Consider the following 16,740-nt stretch of genomic DNA (forward strand, 5'->3'; position numbering starts at 1 on the left):
TAGTCTGCCGCTCCTCCCCGCGGTCCTGTCCGCCGCTCCTCCTCACGCTCCCGTCCTCCGATGATGTCAGCACGTATATGGTTAGCGCACACAGCCGCCGCTACTTCAAAGGGACTACTTTTTTTTATTGTAAATTTTTTAAATAACGTATATATTTTTTTTATATAGCCTATGTCCATCTACTGGACCTCCCCTTTCCAACGCTGTTGCGATTGGTGGTGTACTTTTCGAGTTTACCTGGCTCAAAGGACACAGTTCTCTCTTTATAATAGTAGTATAGATATATAGATATATAGAGATATATATATATATATATATATATATATATATATATTCACTGAAAAAACTATAGGTTTCAGACATGTTATAGTTAGGAATTAGCATTTAAAAAACCTTAAAAAGGGGGGGGGTGGCTAGCAGCCAACCATGGCGGCGACATAGCGTGAAAGCTCCTGAGGGCACTGTGCTATAAACATTAATCCAGCACATTTATCCGCAATACTGCTCACCTGAAGCGGCGGCAGTCGGGTCCGGGTTCGGAGCGGCACCACCCGACCCGGTTTGGAGGCACGGCAGAGACTGAAACCTGCCTGAAACATCACTGGCGCACTTGGGCCTGTGCCCCGGGGGGAAGCACCGGATTGGCGTGATCTCCTGGCCCCGGCGGAGGTGCGACTGGGCCGGCCTGCTTGGGGAGGCTCCTCTCGGCGCCCAGTCTACAGCACGCAACCATCAGCCAAAGGGACCGGCACAGTGAGAATATCATCTGGGGCGCCACCAGTGAGAGCGACGGCCAGAAACGCCGGCCGGCATCGGCTGAAGACATCCGGAGGGAGGTGGCAGGTACGGAGACAGAGAGAGGTCGGAGAGGCCGGCGGCATACTGCAGATCTGCGAGGCGCCCCTGGGGGGACAGCACTCTGCACGGATTGGCGGCGGAGGGCAGAGCGCGGCCGCTTAAGGTGGGGGGACTGCATTCGCCCCCTGGGGAGGTAAGGCTGCAAGTGCTTGGACCAGGCCAGTGGCAATGGACACAGGTGCCCCCGGGGGCCCGGCAGGCACAACATAAACCGGGTATGAAATACCGGAGGGTCTAACAGCATCTCTTCTGCAATATCGTGGGCGACGGTCCGGCCAGAGTGAGGATTCAGAGGCTGGACATAAAGGCTGGACACTAAGTGGTCAAGACCCAGGTGGGGCCCCAAACAACCTAATGATATTAATAAAACGCGTGGCCCGTCAATAGAGCCATAAACGCACAGCAAGACGCCCCGCCTGATGGTGCAGCATTTACCCTGATCAGGCCCGGTGAGCCCCACAAACAGAGTAGTCAGACGCTCCATACTTGAGGCACACGCAGAGGCGGGCGGCGGTGGGATAAAAGGACAGCTAAGCTTGGAGGGGTGGTGGCCAGAAGTCGACGCGACCACTTTGGTGGCACGATTGATGGACAGGCCCCGGGAACTACCTATCGCCAATAGATAGCAAGACTGAAAAAGGGCGAATGACACAGCAGCAAGCGATTGTGAGGAAAGCTCCCCACGGATACTCGACCTCAGGGGCCATACTCTAATCCACTGTTCCCCGACCCACATACACCGGACAAAGGGCCTCAAGAGAACGGGCTGCGACGCAGGGGGGAGCTGAACCGGTCCCCGCAAGCACGGAAACATGGCGGGCAAAGGTACTAGAAGTGGGTCCACGCAGGCCAAATTGGACAAGTTTGCCTACAGCCAACACGCACAATCGCAGACGGGTGGGCGAAACTCCACGGGTGCCTCCCACGAAACGGAGGGGACCAAGAAAGTCACATTAGAAGACATTATGAGAACCCTCTCGGAAGTCAAATCTACAGTAGGCTCCATCTCCTCCGAGGTCACGCTACTGCGAGCGGACTTCCAAAAAATTACTGAAAGAGTATCCCAGGTGGAAGTAGTCACAAAATCTCTTGTGGAGGACACATCGGAACTACAAATAGCCATGGAACGCATGGAGAAAGTCACTAAACTTTTACAGGACAAGCTGGACGACCAAGAGGGGCGTTCTCGAAGGAACAATGTACGCATCCTCGGACTTCCGGAGACAGAGGGGAAGGGAGCGATGGACATCTACATTGAGGATCTCATAAAATCCAAACTGCAACCAAAAGGACTGTCCCACTTCTTTTCCGTGGAAAGGGCGCACAGGGTCCCGGGCGGTGCACCCAAACCGGGAGCCGCACCGCGGCCTGTGTTGGCTAGACTCTTCAACTTTAGAGACAGGGATGCAATCCTGCAAGCGGCGAGAGTCTCTCCACCTGTTAAGATTCATAATGCGACTCTGGCCTTCTTCCCGGACTACACGGCGGAGGTGGTCAGACGCCGCAAGTCGTTCACGGAGGTGAAAAAAGCGCTGCGTGACAGGGACTTGCCGTACTCCATGCTGTTTCCTGCCAAGTTACGGGTTGTCGCCGATGGGAAAGCGTGGTTTTTCGATAAACCGTAAGTGGCGCAGGACTGGCTGGATGGTTGGAGACAGGTGGGGCAACAACACCGTCCGCGCAAGGATCGGCCCTACCAGCGGAACGGCAAACAACTGAGCAGCCAAGCCAGCCGAGCGGCATGTCCAGATGGTACGGAAGGAACTGAGTCTGACATTGCACAAGATCTGCTTGACTCTGGACAACCAGCTCCGGTCTGAAGATTGGCTATCTACGAGAGAAGCTGAGTGTGACGCAATGGACCTTGGACCTGATGCAGCTCAGTAGGGTGGGCACAGTTAGTGCCTGTAAGGGACTCACCAACCCCACGAGCAAGTAAGATAGTTGGGGAAGGACTAAAGCACTCTGCAATGTTGGGGACACGGGCGGGGGTTTGTCCGTGGAGCAGGGAAGCAGGGAGGGGGGGTTGGGATAAAGTTTTGTTGTTAGCGTATCTGTTTTTAGTCATCACTCAGTCCACACGCTACGCCACCACTCCGGGTATCGGAACGCTCGTATGTGCCTTCATGGCACGCAACGTCGGCATTGATCATGACGACACACTACAGGCGACAATACCACACCGATTTAATGGCCCGTCTACATCATGATACACCAGACGAGACCGACCCTATGACTATAGAGCTGCCCCCTCTGCGCCTGTTAACCTGGAACGTCAGAGGATTAGGGGACAAAATTAAAAGGGGATTGGTCTTGCAAGCCATTAAACGACAAAGCCCAGATTTAGTGCTACTACAGGAAACACACCTAGCAGGGACAACGTGTAAAGCGCTCGACAGGCGCGGCTATGTGATGGCGGTGCATGCGGACTTTACTACCGGTTCCAGGGGGACAGGGATCCTAATGAAAAAGACGTCATCCTTTATCATTACACACCGTGCAGCGGACGATCAGGGTCGTTTTGCAGCTATACATGGCCAGTGGGAGGGTAGGCCACTAAATGTGGTCTCCGTATACATACCCCCGGCACTTCACTCTATAGCATTGCCTGCCCTAGGTAAATTCCTCCTAGACCTCCCTGAAGGAGATACGATAATAGGGGGTGACCTGAATGCAATAATAGACCCTGCGATGGATGCCTTTCCCGCTAGAGACCGTTTAAGAGGGACCGCCTCACTACCTGACTTTTTAGAGGCCTTGGGCATCATTGATGTGTGGCGACACCTACACCCAGCGGCAACGCAATACACTTTTTACTCCGCGGTACATAACAGCCTGTCACGCATAGACTACTTCTTGTTTCTGGGGGTCGGGCTGGGGTCTGTGGACAAAATAGATATACTGCCCAGGGGTATTTCTGACCACTCACCAATCGCTATAACTCTCACCACCAGAGAAAGAAAATGCGCTAGGGTGTACCCACTATACCCAAATTACCTAAAAGTCCCCAAGATCCGGAAGAAGCTTAAACTAGCCACAATGCATTACTTCACAGAAAACGCTGGCACGGTGTCCTCGCCATCAGTCCTTTGGGAAGCATATAAAACGGTTCTTAGAGGCGCTGCAATAGCAGCGATAACGGGGCACACACAGGATTCCCGACGGGAACTCACAGAGATAGAACTGACACTCAACGACGCGAACACCGCGCACATGGCGAATCCCGCCACGGCACATACATTGCAATTACGGCAGCAACAATACCAGGCCCATCTCAAAACGACAGTTCAGGGATACATCGCAAACACTGCACACAGAATTTATGACGTGGGCGACAAAGCGGGGAGAATGCTGGCGTGGTTGGATAGGAGAAAGGGGGGTGCGAGGGGTATTCAGAGGCTCCACACCAATGACGGCCGGGTGCTAACGCGCCCGGAGGAAATTGTGCACACCTTAGCGAGTCACTTCCAAGATATTTACACACCAGACCATGCCGTCACTACTCAGATGGCATCGATGCCGCTTGCTGCAGTTGACATCCCGAGTATATCACACGAGGCGAGGCAAGACCTAGAGGCAGACCCGACAGAGGAAGAAATTCAGTTGTCGATTCAGGCATTGCAGTCAGGCAAGGCGCTGGGTCCCAATGGACTACCAGTGGAATGGTACAAAGCAATGGCCTCAGAATTTAGTAGACCTCTACTAGACATGTATATGGAGAGCCGGGAAAGGGCAGAATTGCCGCTTGATCAGCGCACGGCCACAATAATAGCCATACCGAAGCCAGGGAAACCCCCGACTGACTGTGCCTCCTATCGTCCTATATCCCTGCTTAATGTAGAGGCCAAGGTGCTAGCCAAACTACTAGCCACCCGTTTGTTGCCACACCTGCACACCCTGATCCACCCTGATCAGTCGGGCTTTATGCCCCACAGGAGTACAGCGTTGAATCTACGGAGGGTTCATGGGGTGTTGGCTCGTTCGCACCTCCTCTCAGAGCAGGCAGTAATTCTCTCACTTGATGCCAAAATGGCTTTTGACCTAGTCGAATGGGAATACCTCTTTGTCGTGCTTGCGCGTATGGGCTTTGGGCCGAAATACATAGCCTGGGTGCGGCTGCTATACACGAAGCCGGTGGCACAAGTGGTGGCCAACGGCCACATCTCGCTGACATTCCCGTTAGGTAGGGGGACTAGGCAGGGATGCCCCCTGTCACCCCTACTCTTTGCGTTGGTACTCGAACCCTTGGCAATCCTGCTTAGGACAACGCCCTTATTCAGAGGGATTCAATGGGAGGAAGGCTGGGAGGACAAAGTATCGCTATATGCGGACGACATGCTTGTCTACATGGTCGACCCGGATGTCGGAATTCCAGCCCTACTGGACCTCTGCAACACGCACAGGAGGTCTTCAGGTTATACCCTGAACTGGTCGAAATCGGTGGTGTACACACTGAAAGGCCCGGCACCGCGGCTACAGGCAGATTGCCCATTGGCAACGGCGACGACCTCCTTCAAATACCTCGGCATTGTCGTCACGCAAGACGCAGCAGCCTTCTTTGCAACTAACTTGAAACCCCCTATGGAACGCCTACGTGCAGACATTAAGCACTGGGCGACTCTGCCCCTGACCCTCCTCGGGAGGGCAGCCTTATATAAAATGATGGCTCTCCCCAGGTTCCTCTATGTGTTGGAAAATACCCCTCATCTCGTCCCACCGCGATACTTCAAACAGATTGCGGCGATGGTCTCCAACCTGCTCTGGGATAATGGCCCAGCAGGGATAGCGTACGACAAACTGATAAAAAGTTGGTACGAGGGGGGGATCGCGCTGCCCAACATTCAGCTATATTACTGGGCGGCCCAACTTAAAGTAATCAACCACTGGCTCCACGCCTCGAGAGACGACCCGGCCTTTCAGGCAGACTGGTCACAGCTGGGAACGAACTGTATGCTCTCAGTGCTATATAATAAACCACAACTTAATCTTCTGATCGGTCCAACGCGGCACACGGCGGCTCTATGGCATTTAGCGCAGGCGCGACTGGGCTGGAAAGGGAAAATCACTAAAATGACACCTCTGTGGGATACAAGGGCACTGGGGAACCTTAGAATGTGTAAAGGATTTGCACAATGGGATCAAATAGGCATTTCCACGATAGGGGACCTTTGGGACAGGGACACGGTAATAGCGTTTCCACAGCTCCAGCAACAATATGGCCTTAGATCCACTGAAACATATAGATACGTACAAATCAGACACGCATTACTTAGGGCGATTCCAGCGGGCACTGACTTACCGGAATCCTCACCGCTGGAGGATAGACTGCTGACAGACTTTATGCAACGTAAAGCGACCTCCCTCACATACAAAAAACTAATCAACAACTTAGAAGACCCCACACTGAAACTCAAAGGCAAATGGGAAGGGGAGATAGGAGAGGCGGACGAATTGGAATGGAATGAGGCATTAGCCTCCCCAAGAGAGGTGGGAATTTCGGCAAAGTTCAGGTTGGTGCAACTCAAGATTTTACACCGAATCTACTATACTAGAACGCTGCTCCACAAAATACATAGAGCACCGCATCCCTTCTGCTTACGGGGCTGCGGGGAAGAGGGGCCACTATTTCACACATTGTGGGACTGCCCGCGAATACAGGAATTCTGGAGGCAAGTAATGCGCACAATATCCCAAGCCCTTAAGATCTCAATTTTGCCCGAACCACGCAAATGCCTCCTTAACATTTGGGATCCCAACGACCTAGGCAGACATGAACTGATCTGGACTACATTGGCCATGACAGTGGCAAAGCGAGATATCGCGCAGAAGTGGGGGCTCCGGAACTACCTACTGTAAGCAGGTGGGCTAAGAATATGGATATACTGATGGTCACGGAGAGGGCGGTGTATGTCCTTCGGGCATCCCCCCGCAAGTGGAACAAGGTATGGGCGGCATGGAATGTCTATAGAGGAGAAATATGTGAACCATTGCCGGAGGGGGATGACCTGGACTCCGAGGGGGATGACGAATGATGGATGGACATGGGAGTGTCTGTCTGAACGGGCTAAATGTAATGGCGCTCCAAAAAAATGCAGCTGAGCGGTGCGGGAGGGGCGTGGAGGCTTGCGTGTGGGGAGGACAGTGTGGTGACATGTTTGAAGGTGATGACTTATGTTTTGGGGGGGGGGGGAGTTTTCTTAGGTTCATTAACGGGAGGGCTCATGTTAAGCACCTACTGAGGGAGCCGCTTGAGTGAACACCGATGATTGATCTCTAGACACACAAAATGAGTACGCTAGATTTAGTGGGGGTAGGTAAAAACACTGATGGAATTTATCTGACAGATAATGTATAATTCGCTGATATTACGATGCACAAGCGAAATTGGATTGAATGTAACAAGATAAATGCTTAATATGCCTTCATGTTAATAAAGATTTTAAAAAAAAAAAAACCTTAAAAATTAACTGAAAAACCACAGGTTTTAGGGGTCCGCCAGTAGGATGGATGTAGATATATATATATCATTTGTTAACTTCTAAAGTATTGATTGTGACCATACCTAGCACACTACTAGAATTTCATATCTTTTGGTTTGCAGCCAATGTTAAAAAATAATTCCTTATTTTCGGCTTGATTTTGCAGATGATTCTGAAAAGAAAAAGTCAAAATTGCGTAAATCCAAACCGCAGGAGCCTGAGCAGCACCTCTTTAATGTGGAATCTCACTCTGGCAAGCAGTTGCGTCATTTCAAGTTCCTTTCGATCTCTTTCATGGCGCAGCTCCTGGCATCACAGCGCTTTATTGGAAAGGTGAGCATTAGCCGTACAACTAGCGAGTGCTTGCCTTCACCTTTTGTTTTCATACCTTGTTTGCTCCCACAGATCTACTTCCTCGTTGTTGCTGTGGAGATAATAGAAAGTGGGACTAATTATTTCTTAATTCACAATAAAAGCTCAGTATGGCACTCGTTCTGAAGGATACTGGAATACCACTTGCAGAATTGCTGGTACTCTGAATATCTGTAATTCTGAGATGCAGCAATATTGTAGTAATACAAGTTGTACCCTAAGGGTACCATTTAAATCTGGATTTATTGATTGCTGGAGTCACTATTTCCATACCTGATTCCAGTGGTAATTCCTCTTTTTAGCTGGTTTTCCTCCAGAAGGTCAAATGTTTGGTGAACAGTGGTGACGGGTTAACACTGGGAATAAAGTTCGCTTGCACTTGAACTTCTACACCAAATAGGGATTACCCTTAAACTCAGAGTGGTGGGGTGTGTTTGTGAGATGTAGAAATGCCAAAGATAAAATATTTGATATTCCCAATCTGTTGCTTCGACATTGTATGCACTATGAGGCAACAGAGCTATGAATCAGTTCAAAGTCGAAATATTTATTTAATGTTATGAAAATGAAAACAAAATAGCAGTTGAGACGTGTGCAGACCCTATATCCTCATTTCGAAATGAGTAGCAGCTAATAGTACAGTGACCACAGCTTGACACCGAACAGGAAGGAGATGAGGTATCTGGTACTGTCAACCTCCACTGTGTTTTGGCGATCTAGATATAGATATGTTTTGGAATTATCTTTCAGTATTTGCTGTATTGTCTTGGACATTTAGTGACTAATCCTTTCACAGTGATAAAGCTGCTCACTTAAGGTTTTGTTTTATAGATTATTTAGAAATCAATGCTGCCATCAATATGGCTGTTATTTAAGCTATACCGATTTATCTTTGTAACAAACTTTTTTCCTCCAAAGTTGCTCAACTATGCAACATGTTTTCCCCTTCATGCTTTTTTACCTCTGTTTTTGTAACAGCTTCTCCTTCACAATCAATGCTTTTCTTTGATTTTTTTGTTGTTGCTGATTTCCTTTACATTTGTCTGTCGTTTTTATGTGTATGCTTTCTTTCATTCAGAAGCCTGAATACAAGGACCGTGGAAACTGTGGGAGTATTATGTCCTGTCAATCTGTCAGTCTATTTTTAGCAACTGTCTCAATTACCACCTCTGGTAGGCGACTCTTTTAGAAAAGTACAACTAGAATTTGTGGAATGCCAGAAACAGTTGATGGCAAACACTGGGTATTGAATATGTATTTTCTTACAAATTTCCATGGTTAATGCACATTTGACATTCCTAAGGATGCAGGTTTGAGTGTAGGCCACAACTGTAGACTTGAACATGCAGGAGTATAGACTTAATTTTAATTTGATTCTCTTTGTTCACATCACAGATAATCATAATAAGTGGAAAAATTGGTGCAACGATTTCACCTTATTAATATCAAGTGCAGCAGTAAGCTACCAGGATACCCTTTTAAGGGCTATGCTCTTTACGGCAAGACATTACTGCGTTTTAAGCAACCTTTGATCCATTTGAGTTAGAAACGCATTTCTTTTAAAATCTGCAGATTATGCAGCTGTTGATGGAGAATGTGGCATCTAGGACAAATGCATAAGTATGCAAAAAACACATAATTCTTGTGAGCCTGTGACACATGCTATTTAGAGTGCGTAGAAAGAGCTGCAATGCAAAATGAAGCACCAGATAATTTTATTATTGTTGCTCTTAAGATTTTTATCATCAATACCTCTATGACTTCTTTCTTTGTTCTGTGAACCTTGGTCCCTCCCCTCTACTTTAGGACCTTATACATTTTTCCCACCAAGGTGATTCATGTACTAGTGCTTACTTCAATCTCCAACCTCCACCTTCATTCAGACAACCATTCTGTAATCCTAATGGTGATGGAGAGAAAAATAACTGATCTAGAAGAAGGCATCTTATATGTTGCTCAGTGGCGTTGTGCGCATGAAGGCCATTTATGCACCTTTACTCTCATGTTGCTTTTTGATAGTGCTGTGCCAAAGTGCAGAGTTAGAAAATCCTTGCACCCTGGCTTTAGTACTGTAAGTTTTTTCATCAAGACAGTGTGGCATTACTTGGACACGGTAAACAGCCATTACAACGCAGCTTTAACACCTCAAACCATTACATCGCATGCACTTTTACAACGCATACAATGTAATGGCTATCCACATCGTTGTGAGGAAACTGAGGCTCTTCCGTTTCCTCACAACAACGTGCACCACCCCTCAGATGACACTGGATCCAGGAGAGAGGAACCATGAGGAGAGAGTGGTAAGGGGGGTAGGGGTAGGGTCATGCTGGGGGTGGTGTTTCAGTGTAGGGATCGGACTGGGGGAGGGTCGTGCTGGAGGTAGTATTTTAGGGTGTAGGCTAGTGCTCTGGTGTGTGTGTGTGTGTAGTGCAGGGTAGTGTTGGGTTTAGGGTAGTGTTGGGTGTTGTGCAGGGTAGTGTTTAATAGGGAGCAGACTGGGGGTCGGGGAGGGTTGTGCTGGAGGTAGTGGTTTAGGGTGGTGCTGTGCCCTGGTGTGTAGTGCAGGGTAGTGTTGTTTGGTTTGGTTTAGTGTAGTGTCAGGGGGGGTTGTGCAGGGTAGTGTTTAAGTGTAGGGAGCAGACTGGGGGTCGGGGAGGGTTGTGCTGGAGGTAGTAGTTTAGGGTGGTGCTGTGCCCTGGTGTGTAGTGCAGGGTAGTGTTGTTGGGTTTAGGGTAGTGTCAGGGGGGTTGTGCAGGGTAGTGTTTAAGTGGAGGGAGCGGACTGGGGGTTGTGGGAGGGTTTTGCTGGTGGTAGTGGTTTAGGGTAGTGCCGTGGTATGTGTGTAGTGCAGGGTAGTGGTGTAGGGTAGTGTCTGGGGTCGTGCAAGGTAGTCTTTTAGTGTAGGGAGCGGACTGGGAGTCGGGGAGGGTTGTACTGGAGGTAGTGTTTTAGGGTAGGTCTGTGGTGTGTGTGTGTAGTGCAGGGTAGTGTTTTAATGTTTAGGGTAGTGTTGGGGGGGGGGGTCGTGCAGGGTAGTCTTAATGTAGGGAGAGTACTGGGATTTAGGAGGGTCGTGCAGGGGTACTAAATTTCGATTAGGGCAGGGTAGTGGCACTTACATTGCATATTTTTACCATGAGTTTAGCTTTACCATGCATGCCTTTGCGCGGTAATGGTATGCATGATAAAAGCATATGTGTGCTAAAAGTATGCTATGTTATGGCATGTCGCTGTAATTGCAACGCGTAGTAATATCCGTGTTGTAATGGCACGCGTGGTATTAGTACGCGTTGTAATGAGTCATATTCCTTCGACACACATTATACCTCTATTGATCATTTGCATTGCTTTAGCAAGAACTTGCTGTGTTTTTCTTGGTCATGTTCCTGGAATCAAAGCAGCACTGCAGTACCCTGAAATGAACAGTTATTTGATATTCTACTGTAACAGCACCAAAGAGCTAATACACAGTCGCCATCTGCCCCTCTCCACTTCACTGCCCCAGCAGAGACAAAGTGATCGAATATCTAACCCCCAGGGCTAAGACTTAGTTCAACGCACCAACACCCATTAGAAAAACAATTTGACTGCAATTTGACTGAGCAGCACTGTGCAGGTGGTGTTTTCTTGTCATAATTAGTCCCTTTAGATGGGTACAGGGATACAGCGGAACTCCTAACCCGGTTTCATAAATAAATAACACACTTAAAATAACCCTAAGTGTAGGAAGCTGGCTTTTTATGTAGTGTACCAAAACGTGGTACCACATGTAGAAAGTCCAGACGACTCTTATTGGTTTAAGAGCTTAAATTAATAATCCCAAAGTCTCTCTACTGTGGTATTGTGGTGAGCAGTTTAGACTTATCAGAGGGTAGTGTTAAGCATTTGTTGAACAGATAGAGGCAATAAACGAGATTACACACAAGTAGAAACCCGAAACCAATTGAGAAAATTAACTAGTATTTTCATATGTATTTTAACACCAAAAACTTCATAATTGGTTAAGTACTTTTCGAGATCTTCATTTTTACAGGCAAGTATGAATGTAACACAAATGCATTGTTACGCAGTAATGTTTTCCTTTGGAGAAAGAAACATACTAGGACATGCAATTCATATTTCGGGGGTCCACTTTAGGGCTTATGGTGGTAGGGGCCCAAGATCCAAAGAACAACCAGCATTTTGGGTTTACCTGCCCTGTAGTGTCCAGGTGCAGAGGGGCTGAAATAATTGGTAGCCTTGCGTGCTACACATTAGGCAAATAGAGGGGTAACAGGCTGCAGAGGGGAACTTGGCAACCAGTTTGGGAGCTCCCAATGGGAGGTTCAGCATGTGAGGGTCCTGGGAGCAGGGAGGCTCAATTGGTTGTTGTGAACCTGGGCCAGGGAGCTCGGATTCAGAGAGTTTTGGTTGGCTGGGACCGTGCGTCAGAGGCACTCGCGGTTCACAGCCGGACCTGCAAAGGCGTACAAAATAGGACAGCTGGGCAACTCTGTGCTGATGTCCCTTCTTGGCTGGTCGATCTTTGCAGCGTTGGAGTATGGATTGGATTTCAAAGAAGCTTTGGTTGCTGCAAGGGGTCTGGTACCCCGGGTATTGGTCCAGGGCAGCTCCTGGGGGTCCTGACGTCTTCACACATGGTTGGGAAACGGATCAGACCTCTCGGAGTACGGTGACCTCCTTCTGGGCAGTTGCGTCGGTGGACCCGGTGGTCAGCAGAACGATGAACCGTACATTGCAGTCAGTTCCCACAGGTTGCAGAGAACTGGCTCCTCCACTTCAAGAGAAATGCTGAAGGCTTGGTGAAGTGCTAGTGGCCTTCCGAGGCTTTTGGAGGATGCATCTGCAGCACGAGTCGGATTGTCGCAATTGTTGAGACAGGAGTAGGTAGGCAGGCTGGGTTTGGCACTGAAGTCCACCGATAGTCCGTATTTCTCGCTTCTTGGGCTCTTCTTGGTCCTTCTTCTGTTGCCCGGTGAATCTGAGTTCCTAGTGTCAGGAGGCCACCTAAATAGTTAAATTAGGGGTGTTTAGTGGAGTGAAGGGTAGTAACCAGTGGCTACTTACCCTTGAGGTCACTACACCCACTATATTACCACTTCCCTGCTGATTTTTATCTCGCGTTCGAAAGTTTGGCAATACTAAATATAGTGATAAATGCATGATCTTGATTCACATATTGACATTTTAACCTCCACTGTAAGTGTCCATATTAACATGGCAGTGACCATATTTAAAACATCGAAAATATGTCAGCCTTAATAGGAGGCAGACAAGATGCTAACATTTCTGTGCAGGACTAAGCTTCCCATTCTCTAATTGAAGGTGGAAAAGAGTATGCAGGCAAGCATATGATAAAAATGGAATAGCAGAAGCGATAAACAATAGGGGTTTGTACGGGCCCTGTTAAAGTATTCATGACAAAATCTTTTGAGAGTTGGTGTAATCTAAGGAGAAAAATTGTCATTTGTTATATACTGTGCTCCTCTCTGATACACATGTGTGTTTGCTTTGTTGGTTTTGCAGGTGGTTGAATGCAGTGAATCAGAAGAGTTACAAGTCCTGGAGCAGAAGTAAATATGTTCTTTTCTATTTTCCTTGTGAATAAGCAAAGTGTTTGTACTGTGTAACCTAAAGTTAAGAGCATTATATTTGCAATTTGTGTATGAGCAATAGACTGTAGTTATTTAGTCTTGATTGCCTTAAAGTGCATGTAAAGGAACTCGCCGCTGTTCCATATTCAGGGGTTAAGACACAACCTTCTTTCACTGTACTTATTTATAAAGTTTTATATAGCGCGAACAAGAACCCAAAGGTTATCAGAGCTCTTTACAAAGGTGGAAGGAAGGTCAAAAGCCCAATATCTGCATCAAGCACAAATACGCCACATTAATAACCTGAAATATTGTTCTGAATAACTTTTTAGCAAAACGCCTTTTAAAGAGCAGTCATTATTAATTGTGCTTTGACTAACATACATTTTAAATGGTGTGTATATTTGTATATCTGAGAAATGTTTACATTTCTCAGGAACTACTGAACGGATTTACACCATTTAACAAAAACGTACTCTGGACCAAGAGCTATCTTTCTGCCAAATTTGGTGTAATTGTGTTCAGCAGTACGGGCTGTAGCTGAGTCAACAGTTTCCTATGGAAATTAACATGGAGAAAAAGCATTTTGCCCCCCCCCCTTTTTCTCCTCCCCTGCTTGAAGGATCACCCTGACATTTTCAAGACAGATGCTGAAGTGAGCGTCATACTAGTTTTGCTAGTATTCTTTAAATGGCGTCAAAGATATTGGCAAAATAAAAAATGCTTTCTGAATAGAAACACGGTCCTAACTATAACTACCTACTGGCGCCCACCTGTAGGTTATATATATATATATATATCTATCACTGTGAAGTTTGGTATCTTCTTCAACAAAGGGAGCCTACTCCAATGCGTTTTTTAAAATATTTAATTAGCAGAAGCCACAACACGTTTCAGCAGACACTGCGGCCTTGTTCACACACACAGTTGGCCTGCCTATCACTAGCCTTATCATTCCGGAGATCAGACTGCAAACAAGGAAGGACTACCCGTTTTTGGTCCTTTAGCAGCTACTGTCTTCCTTTCAGAGTGTACATTCACTCACTATTACATTTCAGATAATGGCATCATATTGTTTATGCTATGTGACAGTTGTGATTTAAACATTTTAAGACATAGTGTGCACAATAACTCCTAAAACAATTACAAAGTTATTCAAATTGATCATTGATTAAGATTCCACATATATAAACTAAAGACAAGTGTCACATTGATAACATGATGCTGTGCATTTCTATCCCCAATCGCCCTAGTTATGTAAAATATTCAAAATTGCAGGCTAGTGCCCCATTACTCAGTTCATCACAAAGTAAGGTCAGTAAGTGGTTATAGTTAAGATGAAGTTTCCATAGGAAGAGCGTTTTTTCATTTGCAAATAACTTTGGCGTTATTTGACGAATCTTCGCAAAATTTTCAAATCTAGTATGAGGCTCACTTCAGCGGCTGTCTTGAAAGTTTTAGGGTAATCTGCCAAGCAGAACAAAGGTGGCGGTTCCTAAATCGTGTTTTCCACATGTTCATTCCCATAGAAACAACTACAGCCCGAACTGCTGAACAAAATTACACCAAATTTTGCAGAAAGATAGCTTTTGGTCCAGAAAGTGACCTTTTAGTGTAAATCCATTCAGTAGTGTTTGAAATATTAAGGAATATCCAAATTTGGATATTTAGGGGCGCAGACGGTCCACAACCTGCCTGTTCTCATGTTGATATCTGATTGGCTGCCAAAACTACAAACCAGGAAGTGTTGACAGCCATCTTGGGTCCCAGAAAAAAATGTAAAAAAAAGAAAAGGGGCCTGGGTAGAAAAAGCTTATATATGCCTCTTGGAGGAGATGGTGGGGGAACCCACTGAGACCCCGCAGGGCCAAAAAATCAGGTTTTCTACGAGTGAAATCTGAGCCTAACTAGAACGTCGCTGTAACCTTAGGTTTTTTCAGAGAATATATATACATATATATATTCTCTGAGGAAAACAGTAGTTAAAGTAAAGTTTTGGTTACAAAACCTAAAAACCGCTGTAATCTGTCAGTAATGGTTCGGTAAACCATAACGGTCTCCCCCATCATGCACTTCATATGAACTTGCATACAATATCGCTCTTGGTATGTTAAATAACCTCATTGCTGACTTCATTAAACGTAAGCTTACACCAGAATTTTCTGCCATTACATTTGCCAGGCATTCACAAAGGGATTCCTGGCAGGCTTAAACCTTTTTATGCATGTGGAAATCTACCAACATGCAGGTCCAAGTTAAAGGATAAGATTGAGGGTGCTCCACTGTGTCGTTAGTCTTAAATGTTTGTGAGATCCCGCAAACCAGTAAGCTTGTGGGCATTCACAAACTACTACTGTTCCCCGTTGCAGTCTGGAAAGGGTATTACTTCAGCAATGTTCTGCCATCAATACCCTTTCTGAGCGTGAAAGGAAAATGGAGCATCCCCGATTTTTAACGGGGTTGTAGTGCATGGTTTTTTTATCTGTAGGAAAAAATATTTCCCTGCAGAGAAAAGTGTTTGCATGCAGAAATCCATCCACCTTGTGCGGAAATTACATGAGTTCTCCAAGAATCTGCATGAAAATCTATATCCGGTGCAGCTTTCCCTGTTAATTCCAAGAGAAGTTTGTGGAAATCTAGACTTGGACATGATCAAAATGTAGATTTATTACTTTTTTGGGTGAGTAGGCCCCTAAAGTGTGTAAGAGCTGGGTATAAGCAGGACAGTTATGCCATGCAACTCAGCATTTTATTAATGAGCCAGTTCACTCTCATTCCCTACTCATATGGTGGTATATTTTTCCCACCAGTTGGTCAAGTGGGTAGTTTCTAGACCTTGTGTATCCGTGTTACTTCAGAAAGGAAACTTTTTTCTTTTTCCATGCATGTATGTATACATTCTTGTTTGTGTTGTTTCAGATTCCATTGTAGCAATTGTATATCTTTGTAAACATGCAACAGGGAAAAAACTATTTGGTTATGTTTACCTACAATGATATGTGGCAAACCACCCGTTGTGTCTTCTTCGTGAGTACATTTGTGCTACTGTGTGCATAGGATATCAAGCTTCATGCTGTTTTTCAGGTTGTTGGAAGAGGTTCTCTGCTATATCAATTTAGTCGCAAGTTCAGTGGAAGAGAATGCAGATAAACCAACGGCGAAGTTCTGGAGGGCCCTGCTCAGCAAGTCCTATGAGATGCTAGATAAGGTAGACTTTGTGTGTTCTACTAGGCTTTGTGATATGCTTTCAATAGGCTTTTATTAACTCTCTGAAGACTGACTGGCATTGATGCATTTCCAGGAGTAAATAGTTGGAAGCTTAGCACAGTTTAGTAAAAGAGATATTTAATTGAAACTGTCCTGTGTAAGTCCTTGACTGTGATGTGTGTAGCAGAAACGCAAATAGGGCATTTCTGCAGGAGCAGTGCTGTAAT

At 46.4% G+C, this 16,740-nt stretch overlaps 1 protein-coding gene across 1 annotated transcript in view; it reads left to right on the top strand.

The window, feature by feature from the left end:
* HEATR1 (HEAT repeat containing 1) overlaps nt 1–16,740 on the top strand; it is a 411,542-nt gene that overhangs the window by 353,785 nt on the left and 41,017 nt on the right. The window contains exons 32-34 of the mRNA XM_086926859.1: nt 7,504–7,670; nt 13,239–13,285; nt 16,391–16,514. Coding sequence (XP_086782985.1) covers nt 7,504–7,670; nt 13,239–13,285; nt 16,391–16,514 — 338 coding nt within the window. The remainder of the gene's footprint in view (nt 1–7,503; nt 7,671–13,238; nt 13,286–16,390; nt 16,515–16,740) is intronic.

This window comes from Lissotriton vulgaris, chromosome 6 (assembly GCF_964263255.1).
Source record: "Lissotriton vulgaris chromosome 6, aLisVul1.2, whole genome shotgun sequence".
In the NCBI taxonomy this organism is placed as follows: domain Eukaryota; kingdom Metazoa; phylum Chordata; class Amphibia; order Caudata; family Salamandridae; genus Lissotriton; species Lissotriton vulgaris.